General features: G+C 36.9%; 3 protein-coding genes across 3 annotated transcripts; all 3 read right to left on the bottom strand.

Annotated features, from left to right (window-relative positions):
- Nucleotides 1-3500: 3500 nt before the first annotated feature.
- Nucleotides 3501-4442, bottom strand: LOC307260576 (olfactory receptor 5B17-like; the record flags this gene model as incomplete). The annotated part of the gene is made up of 1 exon (XM_080040849.1): nucleotides 3501-4442. The coding sequence occupies one exon, from the start codon at nucleotides 4440-4442 to the stop codon at nucleotides 3501-3503; it is 942 nt and encodes a 313-aa protein (XP_079896975.1).
- A 3836-nt stretch (nucleotides 4443-8278) lies between these two features.
- LOC307260575 (olfactory receptor 8G17-like) lies at nucleotides 8279-9217 on the bottom strand (the record flags this gene model as incomplete). The annotated part of the gene is made up of 1 exon (XM_080040848.1): nucleotides 8279-9217. One exon carries the CDS (start codon nucleotides 9215-9217, stop codon nucleotides 8279-8281), a length of 939 nt encoding a protein of 312 aa, XP_079896974.1.
- Nucleotides 9218-16519: 7302 nt separating this feature from the next.
- Nucleotides 16520-17488, bottom strand: LOC307260574 (olfactory receptor 8G17-like; the record flags this gene model as incomplete). Its single annotated transcript, XM_080040847.1, has 1 exon — nucleotides 16520-17488. One exon carries the CDS (start codon nucleotides 17486-17488, stop codon nucleotides 16520-16522), a length of 969 nt encoding a protein of 322 aa, XP_079896973.1.
- Between the last annotated feature and the right edge of the window lie 1637 nt (nucleotides 17489-19125).

Raw genomic sequence — 19125 nt, 5'->3', positions numbered from 1 at the left:
TGTGGCATAAACAATAGAAATCAAAACAAAAGAGACCAAAAGATTTTTAGGATCGTTTTTGTTCCTTTAATATAAAAATCCAAATGTTTAACAAACATTTAATGCATTTACCCAGGATTTGTGACACATTACATTATGAAAAATGTCTTGATATATGGATATGCTATGATGCAATACAGAATAATATGATAAAATTCCTAGAAATATATATAAACAAAAACAGATATTGCAGACTTTTGACAGTCTTCTATTTTGCCTTGTCGTTTCAAGAAATATATTCTACTTGTGTATACAATTTGTATCATATTTTATACAGACATTTTTAACAATTTTTTACTTTAAAACTAGAAGTTTCATTTCTGAAGAAATCGCGGTGTGAATGCTGATGCTGAAAAGTCGACGGAAATTGGAATGTTGAAAGTGGAATGGGGCTTTTATTGTGTAGTGTTTAGAGCGTCCCCATAGAGGCTCAGGCCTCGCAGCAGACCCGGGTTAGCATCTAGCCTGGGTCTGCTCTCTGCATGTCTTCTACTCTACTTCTACTCTTTGCCACATTTTAACTCTGTCTCTCCAAATCTGTCAAATAAAGTAAAAAAATTAAATCTTAAAAAACACAACAAAAAACAATCGCTTTATTGAGTAAATATTGATATTGAAATATGAGTAACAATATAAGATAGATTTGTATTGCAATTTGTTTTTTAAAGGAGCAAATATTTTCCTGCCAAAAAGCCTGTGATTCACTACATGATGGAAGCTATTTGGATACACACATATCATTTATCAGATACATTTGGTGTTATAACCTGTACTTTTTAACCTGTACTTTTTATTTTTTTTAAATGTTTTACTTCTTTTCATTCGCTTTTAAATGTCTTCTAATGTGTTTTATGTATTTTAATCTTGCCCCTGTAAAGCACTTTGAATGGCCTTGTGTTTGAATTGTGCTATATAAATAAAGTTGCCTTACCTTGCCTTATAGGGTTTAACATATCATGGTGCAGTTGTTAGACCCCGTTAGGCCGTTTGCCTGTTCCGTGCTGCAGGAAGATTCAGCACGATTCCCCCACTCCCCCCACTGGCCCGTGCTCACACTGCTCGTGGCCTGGGCACGTTTGCACCTTGCCTACGTCACCGTGCGCGTTTAGGATTTGGAGCGTAGTCTTGTAGGCTATACGACTGTTTGTGAATATTTTCATCCGGCCAAAGTTGCATCATATATCCCACTTCCACATTAGAGCAACGAGAATCCTTAAGCTATTGTTTTGTTTTTTAAATGTAGCCTTGACGTAATAGGTCGCGGTGGACAGTCTCATATTTGTGCAGCACGCTGTTTATTATTAATATAACGGCCCGTCATCAGACCATACGTACCGCATGGTTTTATACACACACACCTCGCTCCATCAAATCCAAGTCAGAACTTTTTGTATGGGCAGAGATCGTTTTTTTAAGTGTCTTTATAAAGTTTATTGTTAAACCTTAGTGTAGGCTACTGTTTCCTTATCACCGGGCCGCGGTGTGTTGTTTTGGGTGCGTCTCCACCGCCATGCGTAAAGGCAGTTATGACAGCTGACGGGAGGAAAAAGAAAAAAATCATCTGACGAACATGAGTAAACAAGAAAACCTTTTTGCTTTGCTTTCTGCGCTCACCTATTTAGCTCTCTCCCTCTTTTATTAGCCCACACCTAGGCCTACACACACGTTAATTCTCACACATTTTATGTAGCTACAAGTCCAAGTGGTGGGCAATTCTGGTGCCGACTAGTAAGGCAGCGGACGTTAACGGACTATGCATCCTTAATAAGTTCACGTCAGGAACGCCGCCTGTGCGCTTGCTTGTGCGCGTGTCATCTCATTAGCATCTGTACTTTGGCCACGGCACACCTCTCCCAGGTGTGCCGTGGCCAAGGGGCTGTTCCGTGCTGGAATACAAGTTGGCGTGGTCACACTAGCCAAACGTTCTAGACTTTAGTATGCAAATGAGCTTTGGCACGGGGCCGCGGCCCTAGTGTGAGTGGCCCCTGAGACTCAGTCCTCTTCACAGCTGACCCGGGTTCAAATCCAGCCCGGGTCAGTTGTGTGCATGTCTTCCACTCTTTGCCAGATTTCAAATCTGGCTCTCCAAATATGTCTAATAAAGTAAAGAATGCAACAACAAAAAAAAATAATAATAATAATAAAAAAAAAACATATGCAAATGCAAAGTGACATTTTTAATGTTGTAGTAAATTTCTGAAAAACTGATAACATTTCTGAACCAATAATGTAATAACTTTTTGCATATTTTCTGGGTTTTAAAAACAACTTTAAAAATGTAATACTTGGAGCCGATGTGTAATAATATATTTGTATTGCTTTATTTAACTTTCATTTATTGGTTATAAAGTATAAAACACTAACCTTTACTGTTGCCTCTTTCCGATTCTTGCTTTAAGACCTGACCACACAAACCTGCCACATTAAATTTAAACTTATACTTATAATAATCCTTTAGAAAAATAAGAGAAATGTAAAGATCTGTAAAGGAAAACTCAAATTGCCAACTGATTTATTTTTGGGTTTTGAGGGTAAAACTAAAACTCTTAAGTTTGAAGGAAACCGCCTTTACATTTGAGCCAACTAATTCTCTTTTGTTGAGATAACAGCGTTATCGGTAATGAAAATGTACTTATGTATAAAAACTTCACATTGTCAGTTCTACACACTAAGAATCACATCAACAACAATAACAGGTGTGTCTACTAATTCTCTGTTAAACGGACAACAGACACAAAACCAATTCGGTCAAAATGTTTATTCAAACTTTAAACAGTGTTAGTGTTAGTAAACTGTCCAAAAAACGTTCTGAATAAGTTATCTCAACATACGATAATTGGTTGGCTCAAATGTAGGCTGCTTTCCTTCAGACTTAAGAGTTTAAGTTTCAACCTCAAAACTAAAAATAAATCTGGTGCAGGTAGTTAAACCTGCAGTGTGTAGAATTTTGGGTTTTATTTCCTAGCAGATTTTGTAGAAAGTAATTATAATATCCATAAGTACATTTAATTTAGTGCATAATAGCTGAATTTTTTTATTTGTTATTATTATTTTTTCCCTTAGAAAGGGTCTCATATATGTCCATATTTCTGCATATTTTGGACCAAGGCCTAGTGCCGCCATCTTGAAAGTGTCATAGTTGGAATGTCATCAGGTGCATTGTTTAACATTTAGAATTGTTCTTGTCCTTGAAGGCCCCTGTAGCTTCTGTTATTATTCTAAAGGGTTGGGGTTACCCAGGGAGCGTTGCATTCTAGAACTTTGTAGAACTTTCTTGATGATGTCATATTACACACTGCACCTTTAAATATTCAGTTTACAGTGTATTATCTCAGAGAAGACATCTAAAATATAAACTTAACATTAACCCATGAGGAGTAAGGGTCTAGACATAAAATCACGAGTACTTTGGTCAGAGGCCTTTGAAAAGAGTTCTCAAGTACTACAACATTAGCCAATATTTAGAACTTGACAGCCCTTTTACGCTGAAACACAGCCATAATTCTCTCCCTGATCTCTTTAATCTGCAGGCCATAGATAATCACATTGAGAGCCGGCAGAGCCAATTCACCGATCATGGATGCAACCTTCCTGTGGTCCGCCAGTGTAGGGAATCGGTGCATTATGACTATGAGGAACGCTGAAACCATGAGAAGGAAAAACACGGCCAGATGGGTGGTGCAAGTCTGCAGTGCTTTGCTGTTCAGTGACTTGTTTTTACTGCGCAAACACACCACTGCTATCTTCAAATAGGTGATAACTACACTACCAATGGAGGAGCCGAGCAGTACCACGGTGTAGCTGAGGCCGTAGATTTGATTTATGAAAACGCTTTCACATGAGAGGTTAAATAAAGAGGCATTGTCGCAGTATGGGCTTGATATATATCGTCTACATCGGGACAGGCGTATGGTTAGACCGAGTAGGATAGACACCATAACTAAAGCTGTGGCCCAGGCCCACACAGATAACCAGATCACCATTCTGTTGGTCATAATGGTGGCATAACGGAGAGGGTTACAGATCGCATTGTAGCGGTCAAATGCCATGATCATAAGCACAGTGTGAGTGGCGCTTGCATAGACATGAACACAGAAAGCCTGGGCAACACAGTCAATGTAATTAATATACCGCTGTGAAGGTGGAATGAGAATATCTCGGAGTGCATGCGGTGTCACAATAGTGCAGCCAAAAATGTCATTAATACTCATGTTGCAAAGAAGCAGGTACATGGGCTGGCGGAGGCTCCTGTTACTGAAAATCAGAGAAACTAAAGTTACGTTTGCCACCACAGCAAAGACATAGATGATGAGAAGGATGATGAAGGTAGGAATGGTGTTCTGAGAGGGGACCTTTAACCCCTCCAGCAATAAGACATTCTCATTTAAAGTCTGGTTTTCCATTTATCTGTGAAACTGCATAAAGGTTAGAGATCAGGAAAATGTATGTGTGATATAACAACAAAGATTGTTAACATGAATGGGAGTTGCACTGCACACACATCAGTCTGCTCTCAGCCAAGTGTCACAACCTTTCTATCATTTACAGCTTCTTCATTAATGTCATTAACAATAAGTGTTACTATAGTAAAGCTTTTTTCAGAAAAAAATGCTTCATTTAACAATTCAAACATTTCAGATGGCAAATAAAATAAGCAAAAAGAATAAAATACCCAAAAATAATACAGGATAAAAGCTGTAGTTATAATCACACAGCAGTGGCATGTTGGATATAGTAAATAAAACAGTGTTCAAGCATTAAATAAATAAAAATCTCTTTATCGTACATTATACTGCCTCAGACCTGTAAATTAAAGGAGACCTCAATGTTAAAACAGTCCAACTCCGGCCCGAAAGCTGTGACTTATATGGAGCAACAGTTCAACAATAAAACATTAGTTATTGAACCATGAAATGATTTAAAGGTCATCGTAAATGTGTACTCAAGCAACAATAGGAAACACTCAAACATCTGTCAACTTTAAGGTTAGAATATCATCATGAACTCCTGGAATGTTTGAATACATCTGCAAGTTTGGCAATATCTAACTATTATGCAAAATCAGACAATAAACCACATATGAACAACTCCTCCTCCTTCAGGATAGTGCTGAGAATAAGCTGTTAGAGATAGTGGTAAATATACTACTATTTAGTCAAATAAACACATAGATGTACATTGTGGACCTTTGATTTAAACTAGTATGAAAGAAGACATGTTATGAAAGCAAAATAGACAAAAATCTCAAAATGTACCAGTGCTTAAAGGAAACATGTTTTTGCCTGCAGTGTCTCACCCCAATGTATTTGCTGCTGAAAATATCAAACCAAAGCAACACATTACATAAACATACAATAAATGTTATTTTCAATCTGTAAAGGGTGTTGGCTATATGCCAGCGTTACCTCATGCACCATGAGTAACCCTCCACCAACTAACCAGGGCTGGGTAAATCAGGCTCCTTTATTCAGTGCATTGGCGTTGATAGGTCATCGGTCTCTTTGTAACCACTGACTCATCGTACATTAATTATAATATGTTATGATTTATTAGATGAGACCTGCCTGTACTTTCCCCCTTCCCCTGTGGATTCTTAGTAAGGTGTCTGTTTGGACTTTCTACTGATGTGTTTAAAGGTGCCACAAGCAACTTTTTAAGTATTTCTGAAACACTCTGAATTTACCTCTGATGATCATAAATTACATGTAACAGCAAACGAGACCATCAGTGCAAAGACTGCTTTTTTTTTAAATAGTTTTTCTTAATGCCTTTGTTATGGGTACGCTCACCCAGGAACAACAGCTGGCGTTGTAACAATACTACCGCTTTTGTCCAAAGGGGCCACTAGAATTATCACACACTGAAAGTTCCTCGTATCACCTTTAAAGGCCTACTTCACCGGTTTGAATATGAAGGTGTATTGAATTCTGAGATCCTATGTAGTATAAATGTGCAAAGAAAATTGAAATTGGTTCATCCTAGCCTGAGAAAAGGCAGAGCGAGTGTTTTTTTAACCCTATATTAATCTTACTGTGACATCACAGTAAGATAAATATAGGGTTAAAAAAAAACCTTACTTTGTAAATATTACTGTGATTTCTCCTACTGTGACATCACAGTAATATTTACAAAGTAATTTTTTTTTTAACCCTATATTTATCTTACTGTGATGTCACAGTAAGATTAATATAGGGTTAAAAAAACACTCTTTCTGCCTTTTCTCAGGCTAGGATGAACCGATTTTTTTTTTTTTGCACATTTATACTACATAGGATCTCAGAATTCAATACACTTTCATATTCCCACCGGTGAAGTAGGCCTTTAAGTCAATTTCATATCTATATGCATATATTGTATTTTACATATTTTGATTTGTTTTACTAGTAAAATAATTCTAAATTGTAGTATAAACTACTGATCTTAGAACACCTCTGCATAAGGAAAATATTTGCACTGGGACCTCACTGGGGCCTGTCTCAGTTATGTTACACTCCTGCTTTAGTGCACACTCTTAAGTTCATCAATTTGCATCGTATATAAAGAATCAAAGACCCCAGGCCACAACTTTACCTATTTGATATTAGACATGTAGATAAAAGATCATATATTAGAAACCATATTGTTTCAAACTTATATTTTTTCATTTCTTTGAAAAAAATATTTAGAACAATGTAAATTGTGTCAATAATATAAAAATACACTGAATATTTTTTTGTTGTTTGCAGTTTTCAGCATTTAGTTGATGAAGTGTGACAGTCAACAATGTAGTCTTCATTGGGTGCAGTTTATCAAATCAAATCAGTTTTTATTTTTAGCCTATAGCCCAATATCACAAATAGACATTTGCCTCAGTGGGCTTTACATTCCATACAATATGATACAATATGACACCCTGCCCTTACACCCTTAGCTCGGCTGAGAAAAAACTCCCGGTAAAAAACCCTTTCCCGGGAAGAAATCTCAGGGATAGTCGACAATGTAAGGGATCCCTCTCCCAGGATGGACATACTGCAATAGATGTCATAAGTAGAGAAAAATCATGAGGGAAGAAGTTTATCTTGAGTTCTGACACCATGCACTAGAACATTAGTTTGTTCAGTGCCACCTTAGTTCTCGTGAGTTAACCTGTGCATGGGTGCTTGTGTGTGTTCTTTAACAACATTTTAAAAGGCACATTTGAATTGATATTATGACAAAATAAATGTTTATTTCTTATTATGTTTTTTTGTTGCTTTTTTTAAATGAAAAATAAATAGAGGTCCACACTTGGTCAGTGTAGTCGGACAGTCCACTGTTGGCAGGTATGTGTGTGTGAAAAATAAAATAGAAAAAAGTATTTATTTACTGCAAAACTTGCTCCAAAGCCTGTAAAAAATTTAAACCAGGAGATTTATTTATATATTTTGATATAATAAATACAAAAACTGATTATTTGTCATTCCCATGTATTAGATGTTTAATATCTATTAACATAACGTCCACACATATTAACATATTAAATTAATACAACTGACACTTGCAAATGAATTTTACTTTTGTTTAAAAAAAAACATTATAATATTAATAAATAAATTTAGTGTGTCTTATGTAATTGATTTAATATGAATTGTTTTATTTTTCATCAAAACAAATAACATTACATATAAAACCCAAGAAACATATTTGACATGAGAGGCCAAGAAGCCATAGAGGGAACCTTCCACCAAATCAAGAATAAAACTCATTTTGATAAATAAAATTATAATGTGACTAATACAAAAGTACTATAATATATATCAATATACAGTACACTACAGATCTGAACAAAAACAATTAAGAATCCACTGCAAATGTTTTCCTGAATTGGCATTTCTGAGCAACCACATTTCTTTTAAGATTATGTTTCATTATCCCTCATCGTACCAAAACTTTATATCATTTCTCACAGTTGTTTTATTCTATCATTCAAAATATTGACATGATTGTTTTCTGTTTTAATCAGTGCTTTGTACATAGACCAATGTATTGTTGGTTTTACCATATTCAATGTTAATGAACTCATAATGTTTAATGAAATGACTGAAAACTAAATGATTGCAGAGTCAAAGTATTGTTCTGATGTGGGTTGTACTTAGGATAAAAGCTGCAATTTGTATAAAAGGTATACTTTCCTTTTTACACAATATGCAAATTTACTCTTAACTTTACCCCAGTCGATAATCCATGTATTCTAAATATGTTGGTAAGATTAGGGTTAAAATTATGGCAAAACCTTTCTGGACTGGAACAATTGTGTCAAGAATTTGCGTATTTCTTTTGACTGCACACCGTAAATGATTGGGTTGAGGCTGCCAGGGATGACGTGAAACAGAATGGCAGCGAGTTTCCTGTAGTCTGAGAGTTCAGGGAAACGATGCAGGAAAATGACAGTCATTCCACTAAACAGCATAATAAGATATATGAAGAGGTGAGTGCTGCAGGTCTTCAAGGCTTTACTGTTCAAAGACTTGTTATTACTGGTCAGACAGACTACTGTAATCTTGGTATAGGTGAAAACAATGCTGCCTATAGAAGCTGTGAACAGCACCACAGTGAAAGTGAGGCCGTAGACATTGTTAATGAACACACTATCACAGGAGAGCTTAAACAAAGAGGCATTGTCACAGTAGGGATTCATGATCATACTCCTACATCGGTTTAATCTTATGGTCAAACCGAGAAGAATTCCAACCAAAACAAAGGACACTCCCCAGGCAGAAACTGTCAGCTTTATCACCATCTTGTTGGTCATTATGGCAGCATAGCGCAGAGGATTGCAGATGGCCACATATCTGTCAAACGCCATAATCATGAGCACAGTGTGGGAACTGGCACCAAAAATATGTGTCGTAAAAGCTTGGACCACACATTCATAGTAAGTGATGAGGCGCTCAGAGGGAGGATGCAGCATGTCTAAAAGCAAACGTGGCACCATGATAGAGTTGCCAAGGATGTCATTAAAGGGCAGGTTGCAAAACAGGAGATATATAGGCTGATGAAGGCTCTTGTCAATGCAAACCAGGACCACAATGCCCACATTGATTAGTATAATTAGAATGTAGGACAAAAAGAAGAAGAAAAAAACAGGGTAGACAGAAACTTCTGTGACCTTCAGCCCCTCCAGCTGGAGGGTGGCGCTGTTGAGTGTGTAGTTGTCCATCTACCTGAAACAAAAGAAAAAAGGAAATGCTGATATGTCAAATGCAAGAGATCGATCCAATATACACCACTGGTACAAAGTATTAGAACAGCTCCATTCTTAGAGTGTTATATAATGTGTTAAAGAAAGTTAAAGAATAGTGTTATGTTACCAAAACTGACAGAATAATGCAAATGTCTTCTGTTGTCCAAAAGGCCTTTTTCAGGGAACAAAGAATAGGTTCATAACGTTTAGCTTTTCTTCAGCAATTAAAGTAAATGAAGCCTTGAAAGTTGATGCAAACAATTGTTTCAAGTGTCACAACTTTAGCTGATGACATTCAAAACCTCTGCCTGTATTTTAGCAGTCTTGGAACAGCCTATGGAAGTTACTACTATACCCTCTCAAGCATTATTTGGACAATATTGACCTGCAGGAAGGATTCAGGACATTAAACTGTGTAAATAACAATAAAAACACCGGTGTTTTAAAAACTTTGAACGTTAGTGTGCAAATACTGATTACCTGTATCTGGTGGAATTTTTTTTGCCTAAATAGGTTATAGGAATAAAAGTGCAATATTCGCTGACAACTTGTATTGAAAGTAAAGATAGCATAAAATGTAAATACTCAAGTAAAAGACCAAGTATCTTAACATTTTACAAAAGTACAGACCTTCAATAAGTGTATAAAATCATCAACCAACTATGATTATTTCTGCAAATGCAAAAAGAAATAGCATACATTTCATACATTTAGTTAATTATTTGTCAAACACTGAAGACCCATTGTTGCCAAATTTCAACTTAAATGACACACATTAGAAGTAGTTCAGTCGTTACATGATTAAAGCATTTCTCTTACTATACCTGCACCAACCCCCCGGCCAGACGTCCTTCCAGAAGGACTCAACCTCTGTGTCAGTTCTTATGAAGGGATATTTTCATGGGTGATGCAACGTCAAGGTCTCAAGTTGGTAGCGTAATCAGCTGGGCGTTGTTGTGAAGTTGAAACATAACATTATCTCTGGGGTTTTCGGACAAGGGAAAAAAGCAACTATTTTACAAATTCTGACATATACTCCAAGTTTGAAACCCTTTTTTTCCAATCAGAAGTGTTATGAATCGGGGTGCTCCGGTGGCGCAGTGGATAGAGTGTGTACCATAGTGGCTCTAGCCTTGCTGCAGTGGTCACGGGTTCAAATCTACCCCCCTCTCTCTCTGTCTCTCTCTGTCTCCCCATTTCAACTCTGTACTATCTAATAAAGCTTGAAAATGCAAAAAAAATATATAAAAAAATAAGTTTTATGAATCCACGTCCAATGGGATCTTTCTTGTGTCAGGTTTATCTGTTGACTGCATCCTCCAAATATACAGCTTTACCCCTTTTCTACAGAGCTTCTGGTCATTGGCCAGAGAATCGGAGCAGCGGGGACGGTTTAACACTCGCTTTACCAGTTAGGGAATGAGTCCTTACCCCAAGTGAAGTGTTGAGGAGCAGTATTGCACTCGCTTTACGCACCGTTTTGACGAAAAATAGGGCTGGTCGGAAGGCAATGCTCTGGGTCTATCGGTCTATCTCTAGTCCCACTCTCACCTATGGTCGTGAAGGCTGCAGGTCATGACCGACAGAACTAGATCAAGCGGCCGAAATGGGTTATCTCAGGATCAATGCTATTATCAAGTTATCAACTGGCTCCAGTTGAGGTGGTAGGGGTATCTGGTAAGGATGCTCCCTAGGCGCCTCCCTAGGGAGGTTTTCCTTATCCTTATGTTCCTATCCCCATACTTCCCTACTATTTAGGCCCTGCCCACATGTACACGCATATTTTTGTAACCGTATCTTTGTCTGTGCGATTTGGCCTTTTGTCTACATGCATTCATCACAACCAAACACTCAAACCGAAACTCTTTGAAAGCTCTCCAAAGTGGAAATTCTGGAAAATTGTATTTCTGTACGTGTGGATACAGCCTATGGTAGAAAAAGATTGAGTTTGTCTCAAAACTTTATGTTAAATGCAGCATGATGTGACAAAACGGATATATAAGCAAGAGGCAAGTTCAAGGAGCCATGCTAGGTTTAGATAAATGAGTTGAAGTATGTCCCAATTATAGCATACTGCATGTAAACTACCTGATTTTCATGGACAGCTGCTAGGAGCGTAAAAGTAAAGGTAATGCGATTCGGAAGGGTCTGGGAGTGTCTCAGGATCCCCCAGTCAGAGCTGGTAAATTAGGCCAAGGAAAGGAAAGTTAAGAAAGCAGGAAGTAGTAGAATGCTATTATTTTTAGATTAGATAGATTATTCCAATTTCAGAGAACTTCTAGACATTAAACTAAGTAAGCTGCAATTACAACTGGAAAACATTTTCTTAACCTTTTGACCTGTATTGTATAGTAACTAAACAGCAATGTCCGATTTTAGCAATTAGATATGCATTTGCTGTTTCGTCATAAAGAAAAATGTGTGTTTTTGATTAAAGTTTAACAACTAATTGAAATATGTTGCTGAATCATAACTTCTTCAGTGCAATCCAAACCACGAGGCCTTTCATGCTGATTAATGTAAATACATTATGACATCACTGTCACACCAGTGTGTGTTTGCTGTTGTTACAGTGACAGTTGTTTTGAGCACCATAAACCGTAATGACTCTGTAGGGACGCCCCCCCTCCACACACACACACACACACACACACACACACACACAGACACACAGACACACACACACACACACACACACACACACACACACACACACCACAACACCATCTGAATGTCATCAACATGCTCAAACTTCTCTAGAGAGGAAACTTTTTAGCATGACTTTTCTTCTCTTGCAACTTTGTACAAACAAACCACAGTAAAGTGAGTTTGAACATCACAGAATAGTATTAAAGTTTAAAGTATATCTATGAAAAGGATTATCAATTGCCATGTGTTTTTATAATTAGGAATCATTTTGCACTTCCTATTTTTCACCAAGAATTTAGGAAAACATTTTGTTACCAATAAATCCAATTTTTGAATTGTTATAGTTGTTTGAATGATTAAGGAAAAAACTTGATTTACTGAATTTAATCAATAGAACTTTCTTCTGAAAGCTGAACCAGGGAATAGTTGACTTAGTTGTGCAGTTGTAATATTTTTTTACTGCCATGGTGTAAAATGTATTCATGCTGCCCTGTGCACATGTGTGTTATTAGGCTGTAATGAGAGTCCAGAGGACTCTGAGCTCCCTTGAGTCTCAGTGACCATCAGGTTAATAGTATAAAACATAATGTAATTATAGTTTTATAATTAAAATCTGCCGTCGGACAGGGAGACGCTCTCCAGAGAGTCGTTTACTAAATTAACTCAATCTTTATTTGATCAATAGATAAATCACCCCAGTCCCACCCTGTTTATATATCCTGTATGTATGTTTAATTTGTGTCTGTCTATTGTCTGTCGGCGTGCGGCCCATAAATGTACATGTGATGTGGAAAAGAATTTCCCCTTGGGGACAATAAAGTCTAAAGTCTAAAGAGGGGCAACAATGGAAATTTTTGTAAGAAATGTAAATTCACCCCATTATAGCCAAAATGCTGGTTTCCATTGGCTAGAAGGAACAAGGCCATAAAGGTGAATCTCAAAAAAAGTAGAATATCATGGAAAATTTCATTTTTACACCTAAAGTTAAATATTTCAAGCTTTTCTTTTGTTTTAATTATGATGATTACGGTTTCCAACTATTGAATATTAAAAAATACAATATCATATTACAATATTTTCATTGGTATTATGTAATATTCTAATATTTTGAGATACTGGATTTTTTAATTTTGATGAGCTGTTAGGATTAATTAGCAAAATTAGAACAAAAAATGTATTACATTTTTACCCTATTGTGTAATGACCTAGGTGTTGAAGGTCCCAACTCAAGCTCTTCCACCACCAAACTGGGAAACCCATGATTTTGACTTTATACTTCAAGGACTTGTCATGTTGAAAAAAGTTAAGTGCCTTCATCAAATTAGTTCATTAGAACTAAGTAGGAAAATCAAAAACCAGGAAAAAACTGCCTAAAAACCCAGAGAACTTGAACAGAAGGGCCAGAATGTTTTTAGGAAAATGAATCCTTAAAATCCAAAATTTGTGTTGGCTCAGTGACGTTTCATGTTTCAAAGTTGATATGATGGCACTAGAGGAAAGTTCATGGTTCACCTAAACTGTTTAGGTAACATGGTTATCCAAAGTATTGCCTGTAGATAGATACTGTATTCATGTCAGAACACGTAGTACAATCATATGAAAAAGTTTGGGAACCCCTCTCAGCCGGCATTATAATTGACTCTGCTTTCACAAAAAAAAATATAAAAGTGGTATGTCTTTAATTTACCAGGAACAGCTAAGTACTGGGATGTTTTCCAAACAAAGATTTTTTGAAAAGCAGTATTTGGTTGTATGAAATAAAATAAAATGTGAAAAACTGGCTGTGCAAAAATATGGGTACCCTTGTGGTTTTGTTGATTTTAATGCCTGTAACAGCATGTAAAACTGATGACTTTAAATGCAAAGTTGGTTGGATTATGTTGTTAAGCCTTGAACCTCATAGAATTGTCTGTTTAATCATGAGAAAATGTATTTTAGGTGCCTAAATGCAATTTGCACTTCTCTTTGACTCTCTGCTGAAGTGAGACAGAATGGGATCATCAAAACAGCTCCCAAAAGATCTTAAAAACAAAGATTATTCATTGTCATGGTTTAGGGGAAGGCTACAAGAAGCTTTCCCAAAGGTTTCAATTGTCAATTTCTACGTAAGGAACGTTGTCAGGGAATGGAAGGACACAGGCACAGTTGCAGTTAAACCCAGGTCTAGCAGACCAAGAAAAGTACAAGAGCGGCATATGCGGCGGATTGTGAGAATGGTTGCACACAACCCAAAGATCACCTCCAAAGACCTGCAAGAACATCTGGCTGCAGATTGTGTATCTGTACATGGTTGTACAATTCAGTGCAATTTGCACCAAAACATCTGTATGGCTGGGTGATGAGAAGGAAGCCCTTTCTGCACCCACGCCACAGATACAGTTGCATGGAGTATGCAAAAGCTCATTTAGACAAGCCAGCTTCATATTGGAAGAAAATGCTTTGGACTGATGAGACAAAAATTAAGTTATTTGGTCTTTATAAAAAGCAGATGTTTTGGTGCAAATTGCGCTGAATTGTTGAACGATGTACAGATACACAATCTGCAGCCAGATGTTCTTGCAGGTCTTTGGAGGTGATCTGTGGGTTGTGTGCAACCATTCTCACAATCCTCCACCTATGCCGCTCCTGTTTTTTTCTTGGTCTGCCATGCCTGGGTTTAACTGCCACTATGCCTGTGTCCTTCCATTTCCTGACAACGTTCCCTACAGTCGAAATTGACAATTGAAACCTTTGGGAAAGCTTCTTGTAGCCTTCCCCTAAACCATGACAATGAACAATCTTTGTTTTTCAGATCTTTTGGGAGCTGTTTTGATGATCCCATTCTGTTTCACTTCAGCAGAGAGTCAAAGAGAAGTGCAACTTGCATTTAGGCACCTAAAATACATTTTCTCATGATTAAACAGACAATTCTATGAGGTTCAAGGCTTAACAACATAATCCAACCAACTGTGTGTTTAAAGTCATCAGTTTTACATGCTGTTACAGGCATTAAAATCAACAAAACCACAAGGGTACCCATATTTTTGCACAGCCAGTTTTTCACATTTTATTTTATTTCATACAACCAAATACTGCTTTTCAAAAAATATTTGTTTGGAAAACATCCCAGTACTTAGCTGTTCCTGGTAAATTAAAGACATACCACTTTTATCTTTTTTTTTGTGAAAGCAGAGTCAATTATAATGCCGGCTGAGAGGGGTTCCCAAACTTTTTCATATGACTGTAAGTGAACAGACAGTACAATTGACAAAAACAAAATTACCAAAAAACAATAAAAGTCAATAAAATAAGTAATCAAAAATAAAATGTGAGCAATATTGCACATATTTAAAAATACATGTAAAAAAGGGACCAGATGTAGATATAAATAAATAAACAAATATTACACTAAAAAGTAGAAATTTAAAGGTTGTGTGTACTAACTGCTCTGTGAAGTTTTGTGTTTCAAAGTTACTGCAGACTAGAGGAAAGGTCATGGTTCAGCTAAAGTGTTTAGTGAACATAGTTATCAAAAGTATTGTCATTAGATGTTGAGTTTTCCTGCCAAATATTGATTTTGCTGTGTCAGTGACATGTCCCTTTAACTCCCAGGAGCTTTCATTAATGGCTTGTGTTCCTCTGAGCTTGGTGAAGCTCTCTGCTCCCCGAGGGCTAATTACCATCAGACTCTGTTGGTAAGTGTTTGGTTATGAAGTAGCTCAATAACAGTTTATTATTATTATCAGCTGCTGTGGAAACTGTAACAACACAGTGATGAAACTATGTGATGCACCACCAGGGGGCATAGTAGTCCCTGATGGTTCAGACAAACTTCCAACAACAAACAAACAGTGAGCAACTTTAGTAACTTTTAATTTATTTAGTTTTACCCGGAGACAGCGACGGGAAATAATCTGATTGGATAAGAGCTCTAATTTATTTTAGCGCACTGGAGGTAGCGCAATGAAAGAAAAACAATTCAATTATGCTTTAAATGAATAAAGTATATTTAATACATTATGTAAACAAATGGGAGGCCCGTGCGTGCCTACAGCACTCCGTCAGATATTGGGTGGAATACATTTGTGCATATACTCAGCCGCTCAAATGTACTTCTGATGTGACCTTAGGCTAAAGATGAGGAAGTGTCCCCTTCAGATAAAAAAATCAAGGCCACATGTGTAAATAGAGGCCACACCAGAAATAGAGGTCCACACTTGGTCATTATAGACCGATAGTCCACTGTTGGCATGGTAGGAATGTATGTGTGTGAGATCATCAAAATGTTCATTACATCGATACATGCCCCTTCAAAACCTTCCAACATATTTTTGCAATTTAATCCATTGTGAAAATGCATTCCCCACACGGTTTCAAAATGCAGTAAAAGACAAACAAGGGCTGTAATGACAACAAGTCAGTTTTTATTCATTCACTGAATCAAGGATCAGGAAGGTTAAACAATATCCAGTCATGTTTGTTGCTGCCATGGGCTGTGTTAAACTTTTTTTTATCAACAAAGCTTTTCACTGTCCTAATACTGTGTATTTTCTGCTTGTTGAACTTTTTATTTCTACCTGTAGGTCACAAAATCCTTGCAGTCACGACAACTTTTGCTGTCAACATTTATTTATATATTATTTCAAGTATTCAAATACCTTTAACATTTATTTTCTTAAACGATGGCAAACATTTTTTGAATTTGAATATTTTAAATAAGAACTTTTGTATCTCTTTTGATTGTACACCATAAATAACAGGGTTGAGGCTTCCAGGGATGATAACCATCAGAATGGCAGAGAGTTTTCTGTAATCTGAGTACTGAGGGAAACGATGCAGCATGATAATTATCATTCCACTTAAAAACATGATCAGATAAACAAACAGGTGAGTGCTGCAGGTCTTTAAGGCTTTACTGTTCAAAGACTTGCTATTACTGGTCAGACAGACTACTGTAATCTTAGTATACGTGATAACAATGCTGCCAATAGAGGAGCCGAGCAGTATTACTGTGAAAGTGAGGCCGTAGACATTGTTAATGAACACACTCTCACAGGAGAGCTTGAACAGAGAGGCATTGTCACAGAATGGATTCATGATCAAAGTTCTACATCGGTTTAGTCTCGTGGTCAAACCTAGAAGAATCCCGACCAAAACAAAGGCCACTCCCCAGGCAGAAACTGTCAGCTTTATAACCATCTTGTTGGTCATTATGGCAGCATAGCGCAGAGGATTGCAGATGGCCACATATCTGTCAAACGCCATAATCATGAGCACAGTGTGAGAAGTTGTGCCAAACATGTTAGTGGTAAAAGCTTGAGCAACACAATCATAATAATTGATGAGGCGCTCAGAGGGGGGACGCATCATATCTAAAAGAATTTGTGGCAACACATTAGAAACACCAATTATGTCAGTGAATGACAAGCTGCAAAAAAGGAGATACATAGGCTGGTGAAGGTTCTTGTCAATGCAAATAAGCAGTAAAATGCCGACATTCATAACCATTATAACAATGAAAGAAATAAGGAAGAAATAAAAAATAGGGTACATGGATTCTTTTGGGACTTTAATTCCCTCCATCTGGAGTATGAAGCTGTTGTAGGTGTAGTTTTCCATCAACCTGAAATAACAAAGGACAGTTTTCTGTTAATTAATTGAATACATCTTAAGTTCACAGACAGCAAGATACAGAAATAACAACATAGATTAATATAGCAATAGAATTAAAGTTACTAAAATAACCAAAAATAAAGCAAGTACATCAATTAAACAAGAACAGTTGGCAGTGAAATACGATGGACTCAAACATTCAAATTGTCTTAAGAATACTGATGACGTCTTGTCAAAAAAGAAATGAGAGAAGCTTGATGTATTAAATTACAATACAGACTGTGCAGTAAAACACAAACTTCAGTTATGCTCCAAAGATGAAGTTAAAACAATAAGTTAAATATGTATAACAGTCACACGTCTAATACCTGTGTTGTGACTTCGGTCCAGTCTTTAGTTTTCACTACAAGCAGTTAGTGTTCACCGGCAGCAAAGGAGGTGACCTACTTTTTTATAGATGTGATATCAATCCCAGTGGATTAATTTAGCCTTAGGTAATGTGTGATGCAACATTATGAATTCAATGTAATGGTGATAGAAGTGGTCAACTACTGTATTAACTCTAATAAACTATTTGAAATTAGCCACGTCCCCATACAACTTTTTAATATATGATCCATTTTAACACATATAGGGGAGAGTGGCCTAAGTTGTGCAACTTTTCACTCAAAGTGACTTTAAAGTAAGGCCTTGACAGTAAAGTCTCCAACTCAACTATGTACATATATTTCAGGGTGTTGTGCATCCCTGGCAATAAAAACGTTGGAACTGGAATAAACTGTTGAAGAAATATAGCTTTCGGAAAAAAAGTTGTCTTGATGCACAACTTGCCCCCGGTGTGGTGTAAGTTGTGCGGTTGGAGAGAATACCATGGGGTGAATTGTGCCATTGATATATATCTCATAAACTGTAATGCAAGACAAATCCATTAGACAACCACTTATTTAAGGTGTATTTAAAGTAAATAAAGTAAATAGTTGACAAAGATTGAAGGACAATTTTCTTAAACAAGGCCTAGCAGATCTAATGGTTTTACCTGCAAAGCTCACAATGACAAAGTCATCATCATCATCTTTCTGGCCATCTGAACTCAGTGGTGTCGTTAAGTGGAATTGAGATGTGACTCTCTTCTGAGCTACTGTAGACAATCACTTTCTTTTGGTGACCAGCGTATACAGCCATGCCACTGGCACAACTCTCAGAAATGTACTTTGCACTAGTTGCTCCGTGCTTGTGGAACCAACTGCCACCTGACAAATGTGATTCCCCTACATTTCTACCTTTAAATCAAGGCTCAAAACCCATCTGTATACCCTGGTGTTTCCTTCCCATTAACTATTTTACCTCTGCACTACTATCTGTGTTTATGTGGATGTATGGGCTTTACGTCTTTTATTTTGGTTATTGTTATTTTTCCTTCATTGTTTACCTACTGAATGCACTATGTACAGCACTTTGGACAGTGCAAACTGTCATAAATGTGCTTTTATAAATACATTTTACTTACTTACTTACTTATAACTCACCCAGGCCCTTTGGCACAAATCACCCCAATCCCAGAAATTTGGATAATAAGCATGATGCAGCAATTTAGGGCTGACATCGTGCTAACTGTATAGACTCAAAATGTAGCATACCAAAGC

Source organism: Ammodytes marinus (assembly GCF_949987685.1).
Source record: "Ammodytes marinus genome assembly, chromosome: 14".
Classification (NCBI taxonomy): domain Eukaryota; kingdom Metazoa; phylum Chordata; class Actinopteri; order Uranoscopiformes; family Ammodytidae; genus Ammodytes; species Ammodytes marinus.
This window is presented reverse-complemented; position numbering and strand designations above follow the sequence as displayed.